At 42.8% G+C, this 12,253-nt stretch overlaps 1 protein-coding gene across 4 annotated transcripts in view; it reads right to left on the bottom strand.

Moving 5' to 3' along the window:
- RPH3AL (rabphilin 3A like (without C2 domains)) overlaps positions 1 to 12,253 on the bottom strand; it is a 372,551-nt gene that overhangs the window by 50,966 nt on the left and 309,332 nt on the right. For 3 of the 4 annotated variants that reach the window (XM_068268620.1, XM_068268618.1, XM_068268621.1), the window contains exon 8: positions 2,533 to 2,718. In XM_068268620.1, coding sequence (XP_068124721.1) covers positions 2,533 to 2,718 — 186 coding nt within the window. Of the gene's footprint in view, positions 1 to 1,263; positions 1,318 to 2,532; positions 2,719 to 12,253 lie in introns of all 4 variants that reach the window. The other variant, XM_068268619.1, reaches the window with a different exon arrangement.

Raw genomic sequence — 12,253 nt, 5'->3', positions numbered from 1 at the left:
CCCAACACCACCATGCATGGATTTACTCCTAAAATGTGTCCTCTGGAAATGAAAATAATCAATAAAATAGTCTAGTTAGTTGGAAAAATGAACCTATAAGTATGGAGTAAATCAATTGGTTAGAGATTAAAGGTGGCCACAAACGTTACAAATTTTCTGTTTGATTTTCTGTTTTCTGTTTGATTTTACCACAATTCAATGAAAATGATTGGATGTACAAGAAAATCAAACTTTTTTTTAATTTATTATTATTCGACTGAGAAATCTGATCGAATTTCCAGTTTTTCTACATTTTTTGAGATTGGACATGTTGGAAAATTCATGACAAGACACAGAATATTTATATTGCACTTTTGTCCTGGTGGACTCAAAGCGCCAGAGCTGCAGCCACTAGGACGTGCTCTATAGGCAGTAGCAGTGTAAAGGAGTCTTGCCTTAGATCTCCTCACTGGATAGGTACAGGCTGAACAGGAAGAGCTGAGATTTGAACCTAGGTGTCCTGTGTCAGAGGCCAGACCAACTTTTCCAGGAATTGCGCAGTGTGTGATGATTTGTCAGATTGTATTCAACCAGAATAAACCATATGTAACTATTCAGTACATGCCAAATTTTGTCTAAAGAACAATAAAATGGCATTATGAAAGAGTGTGTGTATATGTATAGAAAAAAGGTAAAAAGAATATGGTGTGGAATGGGAAAATAATATACATGGAAAAGTGATTCTTAGGTAGAATTATAATAAAATGTGACTGTATTGTACTTGTTTTTTTTAATTTAATAACAGAACTCAATGAGTGTTTGCAATAAATAAAAAAAGTTGTGATAAATGAAGTTTTAAGTAGCAGTGTGGTGTTCAGTGGTAATTGTAAGGCTAAGCACAGAAGGATGACGGCATGAGATATTGATAGAGGTACAGAGATTTAAAATGGTAAATATGACACAAAGGTTGATTATTAAGCAAAAGGTTTTTCAACTCAATCAGCTTTTTCACCATTTACAATATTTTGTCCTCAAAAAAAGATCACACACGTGTTATCTCAACTATTTTTTTTAAAACTTCCAATCAACTGAAAAAATTGGATCAGATTGGTCGAATTAAAACCAAATTTTTAAAAATTGTAACGTGTGGCCTTAACCATGTTACAATGATAGATTTTTCAGCCCTTGTGTACACAGTAAGGTTGATGTTAGCATTAATAGAAGCATGCTTTTAGTTATGGTGGGTCATTAAGTGTAATAGGCCATATTTAATGCATGTTGTACCCATTATGTGGCGAGCTGCATTTCTTCTTTTCAGGTAATTTGCGATCTTCTCATCTGATGAAAACACATGAATATTTAACACTGGAATTGAGGTTAAGAACATTTGCCAAAACCATGAACACATTATCGCCCTTGAAAATGATTAAAGATGATCTGCTAGACTAGCAAATAAAAATATTAACATTCTTTTAAAAATGGAATTGAAGTGAAGCAATGGTTTGAAATGGTATGTGATAGTATGAACAATGCTGGGAGCTAGTCTAGTTTAGGAGACCCAGAAGGAAACCTTATAGGGAACAGTTCTTTAATCACAGCTCCCTCTACAGCACTAAGGGCCATATCCAATACACTTTTTCACCTGAGTTTTTTCCTGGGAGATAATTTTTCATCTTCGATTTAAAAAATTTTTCTCGCACTTTTTCACCAAAAAAAGTACCAAAAAGTAGGTGAAAAAGTAATATTCATTTGTTTTAGTATTTCTTGCTTTCTGGTGGCTTAACAAGCATTTTATTGACAAGTTTATAAATATCACCTAGGAGAAAACTCAGGTGAAAAAGTTAATTGCATATGGCCCTAAGTGTTGTGATTGGACAAATAGCGTGGCCATAGTTTACTACAACATCTGTCCATCCAATCATGTTAGTAAAATGTCCCTAATCCCTATGAGGTTTCCAGCTGGGTCCCCTAAACTAGACTAGCCCCCAATGCGAGTTTCTCCACAAAATCCATGTCACAGTGAACCACTGGCCATTCATTTTACCACAATCAATTAAAATTGCAATTTTTTTTTTGTTGTTGCATAAAACCAATACATGGAAGTGAAAACACACAACAGAATGCACGCTGCTTCCCAGTACTGCAATGGCACTGTCACTCTAATGAAGTGACAGCATTTCTAAATACAATAAAAGCTATATTGTATAATTCTTGATGTTTAATACATTGTTTTAGCAAAAGTTGTGCCCAATTTTTGTCCCTGTGATTGGGTTGGGGTTTTTAAACACTGAGTTCTGTGAGGTGTGCCACCCTAAAAAAGTAGGATAAGATGATATTCCAGGGTGTTGTGGTTGCTTCCCATGCTTACTGCAGTATGTTTCCACTATTACTGGTTTCCCATATTTGATTGGTAAATAGATCTATATTGTCAAATTAATCACTTGGGCATTTGATTTGACAGTAAGTTCATATCAATATTGCACTACATTTGGAATCGTTCATGTACATCATCATAACAAACAACTTTGGTTTTTTTTATGTAAATATTCTCACCCGGTGCTCGCCTGATGATGTCACTATCATAACCTTCCAAAAGTTCTCCTGGATAACTTTCAGGAGCACTGGCTGTGCCTCCTCGATCGCTGCCCAGACTGGTGAGACTTCCAGACAAGCCACTAGACATTATACCTCCAAACGGTCTCCTACCGCCTGGCATTAATGTTGGTTCAGTACTTGAACCTGTTGGTAAAAATAGGTAGACTTATTTTATAATATTCACACCTTCTAGTTCTGGCATACTGGAACACCACTTTGTCCCATGAAATACATTTCAGATTTCAGTTGTCACATGTAAGTATATTAGGATGGATAGGTTAAAGACACCACCTTTGACACAGGAGACCAAGGTTCAAATGCTGTCTGGACCCAGTACATAATCAGTAAGGAGTCTTTGGGTATGACTCTACTGGTTACGGGTGGCCTAATGAGTACAACCTTAGTGGCTGCAGCTACAAGTGTTAACATTTTTATTTTATTTACTAAAATGTGATACACCTTTATTGAATTACCTTTAAAGAGAAACTCCAACCTAGAATTGAACTTTATCCCAATCAGTAGCTGATACCCCCTTTTACATGAGAAATATAATGCTTTTCACAAACAGACCATCAGGGGGCGCTGTATGACTGATTTTGTGCTGAAACCCCTCCTACAGAAGAAGCTCTGAGCACCGCGGTACTCTGGGCAAACTGCCACAATGTAACAATGTTCACAGACAGGAATTAGCTGTTTACAGCTGTCTCTAACAGCCAAAACAGCTAGGAGCAGCTACATAACCTGCCCACAGTAACAATGTCACCATGTAATACATGTCAGAATGTGAATCTGGGAGAGGAAAGATTTTACAATGAGCAAACACTGACTAAATCATTTATACATAATTATGGTAAAAAATGAAGCACTTTTTTTACTACATTATTTTCACTGGAGTTCCTCTTTAAACATAGTATATCTATAAAGGGAGATTTCACTAGCAATTGAAAGTCTGTTTTTAGTTTGCAATTCATTATCTGATAGAGGATTACTACTAACAGTTGACTTTTGATGATCAGTTGTCACAAGGTAACTGAGGTCCCTTTTTCACTAGAGTCAATTTGATCCAAATCGCAAAATGCTTGAGATTTTTAAATCGCTAGGTTGCTAATTTAACATAGGAATTGCAGTAGGTATTTTTCACTGCTGTGATTCGATTCTCTGCAGAAGCTTACTGGAGCGATTTTGAGAGTGATTTTGCAATGCAAATGAATTGCGTATGCAAAATTGCAATCGCATAACAAAATTAATTAAAAAATTGAAATCGCTGGCATTTGTGATATGCGATTGCTAGTGGAAAAGAGCTCTTAGTCCTGGAAATAGTAACAGCATCAACTCACAGTCCCTAAGTGTGGTAGGAACCATTTCATAGGCTAATAAGTAAAATTTACCTCAGAAGTATTAACTTACAGTATATTGTTCTGACATGCATCAGTTCAGTTCAAAGGTAGTGCAACCAAATAGGACAAAATGTGCAGGTCTTGAAAGATCCAGAATCTGACTACCATGGATATTAATGAGGAATACTTCTGATGCAGAGAAGGAGGCTATACCAGGATTGGCACTTGGATTGTCAGTTACCTCAGTGCTCTTACTTCATTAAACAGAAATATTACAAATAAGCTGTAGTGAGAATACCAAAGAAGCAATAACAGCTCTGTCACCTTGGGGGAAGTGAAATTAAATGCCTTATAGTCAAGGAGGCTCAAGCTTGTTGGTGGACTCTGGCTGGGGGAATAGAGGAGTAGGGAGGAGGAAGAAGCTTGGCATGGCCCAGGAGCTGCTGATGAACTTCTACACAGCTACCATTGAGTCCGTCCTCTGCTCATCCATCCTAGTCTGGTACGCTGGCTCCTCCAACAGCGACAGATACAAGCTGCATAGGGTCATTAGATCGGCAGAGAGAATCATCGGTAGACCTCTCCCCTCGCTCGACCTCCTCCACAACTCCAGATTACGATCTAGAGCACTGAGAATTGCCAGTGATCCCTCACACCCGGGACACCGCTTTTTCAGCCGGCTCCATTCAGGCCGCAGGTTTCGAGCCATTTACACCAGAACTTCGAGGCATAGAGACTCCTTTTCCTCCTTTGCCGTCAACCTTCTGAACTCCCTTCATCTCTAACGCCACCCCCCCCAAATGCTACAGTTGCCGACTGAAGGACTGTCTAGTGTAAAACTGTTTAAACTGCATCCTGCAGACTACCGCTATACCACTGCACATCTAACTATTAATATGTACTACTGATTATACTGTGTGTTTTTGTATAACTATGCCCTTATACTGTATGATTGTATGACTACGCTTTTTTCTTATGTTCATACTATGCTAATTTCTTATGTTGATACTACTCTCAATCTCTCTCTGAGCAATTGTATGTGCCAAACCCAATTCCCTGCACGACCCAGTCGTGCGTGGCGATTAAAAGATTTCTGATTCTGATTAAAGGGAACCTTAAGTGAGAGGGATATGGATGTTTCCTTTTAACCTCCTGGGCGATAATCCCGAGCTGAGCACATACATACATATTATATTATATATATATATATATATATATATATATATATATATATGTGTGTGTGATGTATGTATGCATGTATGTATGGAGTATGCATGTGTGGTGTCAGTGTGGAGTAGGTGTGTGTGATGTATGTGTTTGCATGGTGTGTTTAAAGGAGATGTGCTTATGTGTACATGTATGAAGAGTGTGTGTACATTTGAAGTCTTGTGACTATGCGGTTTCTCGGTCCGAGGGTTTCTGCGCACTTATAACACATATGCTTTGTGACTTTCTCCTTGCATTTTTACACACAAAAAATGCACGCATTTTCAGCAACAAAACAGCACAGTACCATAAGAGACTTATGTGTTACAAATACTTACCCTTGTGTGCTAACACTTCTGATGGCTACACACAGCATAGCTGTGCACAAAAATATGAAAGTGGACCTTCATATGCCCCTGCACATGGCTCACTTTGTGCAGTGTGTCAAAGCTGAAAGCACCACACATATAGTGTGCACAAACCCTAAAAGCTGGGTGCTCAGTACATGACACATGAGCATCATGCTCACCATTGCAATGCTGTCAGCTTTGCCACATTGCAAATTATGAGCGATCTTCATGGAAATATGACTTTCATTTAAACATGCACCACTGTGCAGCACATCATCAGTGGGGAAATGTGTTAACAGAGGAAACACACATTTCCTGGTCAAGTGTAGTGTATTGCGGCTGCAAACATAAGCACTGAAATACATATAAACACAATTAATGTTGGGAAACATGTTCTTGTACAAGTTGTCTAGTATGTACACACCCTTATGTAGGGGGTCAGACTTGTCTTTCAGTTTTCTGTGCGCTTTTTTCAGCATACCAAGGCCCATATGTAATTAACTTTTTCTCCTGAGTTTTCTCCTAGGAGATCATTTTTCATCTTCTGTTTAAAATAACTTTTCAGCACTCGGTTGAAAAAGTAGTAAAAAGTAAGTAAAATGTACTATCAAAATTATTCTGAGTATTTTCTTTGTTGTTGGCTTAAAGGACTTACGAGGCCAGATTTGTAAAAAATACATAAAAAAAGTTAGATACCTGTGCGTGTTTGCAAGGCACGGAGGACGCCGTCCGCGCCCTAAGTGCCGTTCCGCCTGGTCCCCGCTGCTTAATATGCCCCCGAACGACCCCCGACCGCACGGCCCGGGTCGGGCTCTCTAGCCTTCACAAAGATTGCGGCCGGTGCTGGCCGCGGCTGCGCAGTCAGCATAGCCGCGAGTGCGGCTGCGCAGCTCTAAGGCCAACTCCCCGATCCACGCTACTGTTACGTGGATCGGGGGGTTGGCCTTAGAGCTGCGCAGCCGCACTCGCGGCTATACGGACTGCGCAGCCGCGGCCAGCTCCGGCGGCCATCTTGGTACAGGCTGGGGAGCACGACCCGGGCCGCGCGGTCGGGGACCGTTCGGGGGCATATTAAGCAGCGGGGACCAGGCGGAACGGCATGGAGGGTGCGGATGGCGTCCTCCGTGCCTTGCAAACACGCACAGGTATCTAACTTTTTTTATGTTTTTTTTGCAAATCTGGCCTCGTAAGTCCTTTAAGGGCTGGTTCAGATGGACGTTTGTGCAGCGTTTACCGCCAGCGTTCGGGGCTTGGCGTTAAAACGCTCCCATTCAAGTGAATGGGAGCGTTTGTACCAAGCTTTTAGGCGCGTTTACACGAACGCGGCGTTCGTGTCCCGATTTTCACTGGCGTTCAAGGAGCCCCTGGAAGCTACATGTTGCTTCCAGAGGCGGTTAACCGTGACGGGTAATGTTCCCCTAGGGGAAGGAAAATCGCGACCGCATCCGAACGCAATGCGAACGCTGCTGAAAGCCCGAACGCATTGCCGCCGCGACGCCAACGAACGCGACGCCTCCAAACGTCCATCTGAACCAGCCCTAAAAGGCATTTTATTGTCATGTTTGAAAGTATCACCTAGATGAAAACTCGGGAGAAAAAGTGAATTGCATATGGGCCTAGGTGTCTTTTTATGCAGAAAAACATGCTCTTTTTTTCACAGCAGCTAATGTAATTGATAGAGAAAACTGATAACATTTGCAGAATTGTGTTGCAGGATGTCCGTTTTATTTTTCTGCATGTGAAATCCGCTGCATTCAAGTGTAAACTAGCCCATCGATTAACATGAGTTCTCAGTTTAAATGTTTTTTCTGTGCTGGAAACGGGCATGAAAACAGACAAGTGTGACCCTTGTTTGAGCGTTTCCCTCTCCCATTCCCCAAACCTAACGTTAACCCACTGTGATAAATATTCTTACCCCCAAACCTAAACTAGTTACTGTTCTAATAAATGAATCCCCACTAATACAAAAATATATATTTTCCTAAACCTATAACCTTCTCTGTGCTAAGTACCAACAACCCCCCTTCAGTGTAGGTAGCCAGATGACTCCTCCCCCTTTCCCTCTAGTATAGGTAGCCTGATACCTCTCCCCTAAAGCATAGGTAGCTAGGCGACTTCCTTAATTCCTCCCTTTACCACTCCCCCCTATCAGTATAGGTAGCCAGCTCGCCTCCACACTGCAGTCGCCATCAGTGTCACCTCTCCGCTTGTCTCCAGCGCAGAAGCTTTCTCTTCCCCTCCGTCTCCATCACCTGCTGCTGTACATCTGTCCCTCCAACCAACATCTTTCACTTGTGACTTGCAGGCATGTTACCAGCGAGTCAGACGGTAAGAGGAAGCTTCTACTTTGGAGACGAGCAGAGATGTGAGCGACTGGCGGCTGCTATTCCACATCTTCCGCTTTTAACTCCGAAATACTGCCCATACTAGCCGCCGGCCACAATGCCAACGTGCAGAGAGAGCAGGGCAGCCGATGCACAGGTGGCTGGCTGCAGAGAACCATGGTCAGTCACTCGCCTGAGCTCCCTGCACTGCAGCATTTGCAAGCTTGCAAATGCTGCACCAGTTTAGCCTGCTGCTTCGGTGCCCTTGCTCCTGTGGTGCCCTAGGACATGGCCTAGGTGGCCTTGGCCTAAATCCGGCCCTGGCAGCAAAGCAACCACGCCAACCATCTTGACACTACAATGTAGGTAAGCAGTTTGTGCCAGGCCTTACCAACAGATTTCAGCACAGTATGCCAGGGTGCAAAGTACAAACATTATTCAGAATTTGAATAAGATGAAAGCACTGAAAGCAAATCTTTAAACACCATAAAACAGTGCATTTTTAAAGTTTAATAAAACGTGCTCTTTTTACCTACAGAGCACATCTCATTTGATATTTCCCCACTTGAAATCCATGGGTAGCAATTCTCTAACAGGAAATGTTAAGAGGTGATCATGCATGAAATGTTCTTATTCATCTCTTCAAAGATCACTTCCCTTACAAAACAAGGAAAAATGATGATGGAGATGCTCTTGAAAAAAAACAAAAACATATATTACATGCAAGTCAGGAATACGAGTGGTGGAACACCGAAAGAATAAGTCAGCTTGAAATCTTACAATCCCTGTATAATCTACTGCTGGTAAATTACTTTGTGGCTTTTCTTTATATTCCTTTGCTGTAGTTCTTAAACATTACAGGCTTTGTGTATGTTTTATAGATCAGTTATTTTCGTGCATGCTGAACTATACATTTACATCAGAGTGTGGTAAATAAAATAGTAAGATCATTGTACTAACCATTCCAACAATAATCACAAAATTATAAACATAATTTACACATGATTTACACTCACCTAAAGGATTATTAGGAACACCTGTTCAATTTCTCATTAATGCAGTTATCTAATCAACCAATCACATGGCAGTTGCTTCAATGCCTTTAGGGGTGTGGTCCTGGTCAAGACAATCTCCTGAACTCCAAACGGAATGTCAGAATGGGAAATAAAGGTCATTTAAGCAATTTTGAAAGTGGCGTGGTTGTTGGTGCCAGACAGCCGGCCTGAGTATTTCACAATCTGCTCAGTTACTGGGATTTTCATACACAACCATTTCTAGGGTTTACAAAGAATGGTGTGAAAAGAGAAAAACATCCAGTGTGCGGCAGTCCTGTGGGCGAAAATGCCTTGTTGATGCTAGAGGTCAGAGGAGAATGGGCCGACTAATTCAAGCTGATAGAAGAGCAACGTTGACTAAAATAACCACTAGTTACAACCGATGGTATGCAGAAAAGCATTTGTGAAGCCACAACATGCACAACCTTGAGGTGGATGGGCTACAACAGCAGAAGACCCGACAGGGTACCACTCAACTCCACTACAAATGGGAAAAAGAGGCTATAATTTGCACAAGCTCACCAAAATTGGACAGTTGAAGACTGGAAAAATGTTGCCTGGTCTGATGAGTCTTGCTAGAGTCAGAATTTGGCATAAACAGAATGAGAACATGGATCCATCATGCCTTGTTACCACTGTGCAGGCTGGTGGTGGTGGTGGTGTAATGGTGTGGCGAATTTTTTCTTGGCACACTTTAGGCCCCTTGGCCAAAAACAATGCTCAGGTAGCCTGTGGCATTTAAACGATGCCCAATTGCCTATGTCCATCCCTTCATGATCACGATGTACCCATCCTCTGATGGCTACTAGAGATGGCCGAAATCTGAGATTTTAGGTTCGCGAACCTCCGTAAAAGTTCGATTCGCGCGAACTTTCGCGAACCGCAATACACTTCTATGGGGAGGCGAACTTTGACAACTAGAAACACTTATGCTGGCCAGAAAAGTGATGGAAAAGATGTTTCAAGGGGTCTAACATCTGAGTTTTTGCATGGATGAGTGGGATAGACGCCAAAAGTCCTGAGGAAAAATCTGGATTTGACGCAAAGCAGCGTTTTAAGGGCAGAAATCACATTGAATGCTATATTGCAGGCCTAAAGTGCTTTAAAACATCTTTCATGTGTATACATCAATCAGGGAGTGTAATTAGAGTTCTGCTTCACACTGACACCAAACTCACTGTGTAACGCACCGCAAACAGCTGTTTGTGTAGTGACGGCCGTGCTGGACTGGTGCGCACCATGGCGAGAGTGCAGATGATGGCGGCTTTCCAGCCCATATGATCGCCAGGCTGAGGTAGCTGAATGACAGAACAGTGACTGTCCAGCTGATCAAATTTGGTCTGTCCACAATGACGCAACAACCTCATTGTTGTGGGTGTGCGCCCCCTTCACCGCTGCAAGGTAATGATCATGAAGGGGAATTGGCACATGTACATGCCTTTTGTTTTGTTGTTGCAGCTACAGTGCAGCCAGAAAAATTAGGCAGGCATGTACACGCACCAGAAAAATTATTATAAAATTGAGGAATCCACCTGGAGTCCTGGACCCTGTTGGTGGTGGCGGAGAAGGCAGTCAACCAGCCTGCGGGCAGAGATGCTGTGTGGGGAGCGACTTAGTCTTGGGGCAGGTAGTCACACGGCGTCAGATGGACCCTTGACCCAACGCTGTGTGCCAGAGATGACACCACTTGCCTTTCGACATCACGGTACAGTTTAAGTATCACCCTTTTTGAGAAAAAATTGTGGCCTGGTATCTTCCACTGCGGTGTGTGGCTTTGCATTTGTGTGCTGCTTTTCCTCAGGTGGTCCATCCCATTGCAGTTTGTGCTTTGTAATCATGTGCCTTCGTAAGGTAGCTGACCCTAGGCGGGTCTTGGTCTTTCCACGGCTCAATTTTTGTTGGCAGAGAGTACAGATAGCATTGCTCTCATCTGAGGCAGACATACAAAAAAATTTCCACACCGCGGCACTGAGCCCTGGGGTGATGGCACTTAGGTGGTGGCGGCCGACAGTGTTAAGTGGGGTGCCAGAATCAGAGCAGGAGGAGGAAGACATGTCACGTTTCCGTGCGGAAGCTGAGAAAGATGAGGTTTTCTGTGTTAAATAGTCAACTACGTCCTTACAATATTGGGGGTTGATGGCACGTGCCTTCTTCTGAACACTGTACTGTGGTCGAGGGCCCCACAAAATCACAACAGCGTGACCTCGAACAGACCTGCCAGGTGGCCTGCCTCTGCCTTTTGTTTTGTCCATATTGGGGGGGTGGGGGGGGTGGTGAAGTGAAAGGTATGCACTGACTTGACTAATACAATGTGCAGTTACACAGGTGCAGTTAACAGGTATGCACGGAGTAGTATATCACACTGCGAGCACTCACGTAGGTAGGTGGGTGCATTGAACACAACAGGTAGGTATATGCAGTGATGGGTTTTACAATGTGCACCTGTCACACACAGACAGGTACCGGACAGGCAAAGTGACACTGCGTGCGCTCACGTGGGTAGGTTTGTGCACTGAAGTGAACAACAACAAGTAGGTATATGTAGTGATGGGTATTACAATGTGCACCTTTCACACACACAGGTAGTCACTGAATGTGGGCCTGGCAGTGGCACACACAGTAGGAATTACCAAGGCTGTCTATGCTACACAAGTGTCTGTGGGACACACACACACACACAAAAATAAAAAAATTAAATAAAAAAAAAGATCACAAGAACAAGATTAGCTCTCAAAAGATCTGTTGAGGGGTGCTTTTTTAGCAATAAGAATCAGCAAGGAGCAAGCTAACAGCCTACAAGACCCTAACTAATCTTTCCCTATAGGTCTCTGCACAGCAGCTCTCCCTTCTCTAATTACTGCAGGCACGCAAGTGAGTTCAATGCCTGACGCTGCCTGCCTTTTATAAGGGGGGGGGGGGCGGAGGGAGTGTAGCCTGATTGGCTACAATGTGCCTGCTGACTGTGATGTCAAAGTTTACCCTAATGATGCGCTATGGGGGCGAATCGAACTTCCGGAAAAGTTTGCGGTTCTTCATGAACGACCGAAATTTGCCGGGAACCGTTCGCCGGCCAACAGTTCGGGCCATCTCTAATGGCTACTTCCAGCAGGGTAATGCACCATGTCACAAAGCTAGAATCATTTCAAATTGGTTTCTCGAACATGACAATGAGTTCACTGTACTAAAATGGCCCCCACAGTCACCAGATCTTAACCCAATAGAGCATGTTTGGGATGTGATGGAACGGGAGCTTCATGCCCTGGATGTGCAACCCACAAATCTCCATCAACTGCAAGATGTTATCCTATCAATATGGTCCAACATTTCTAAAGAATGCTTTCAGCACCTTGTTGAATTAATGCCACGTAGAATTAAAGCAGTTGTGAAGGCGAAAGAGGGTCAAACAC

Source organism: Hyperolius riggenbachi, chromosome 2 (genome assembly GCF_040937935.1).
Source record: "Hyperolius riggenbachi isolate aHypRig1 chromosome 2, aHypRig1.pri, whole genome shotgun sequence".
Lineage (NCBI taxonomy): Eukaryota > Metazoa > Chordata > Amphibia > Anura > Hyperoliidae > Hyperolius > Hyperolius riggenbachi.
The sequence above is the reverse complement of the archived record's forward strand: the minus strand, read 5'-3'. Positions and strand labels throughout refer to the sequence as shown.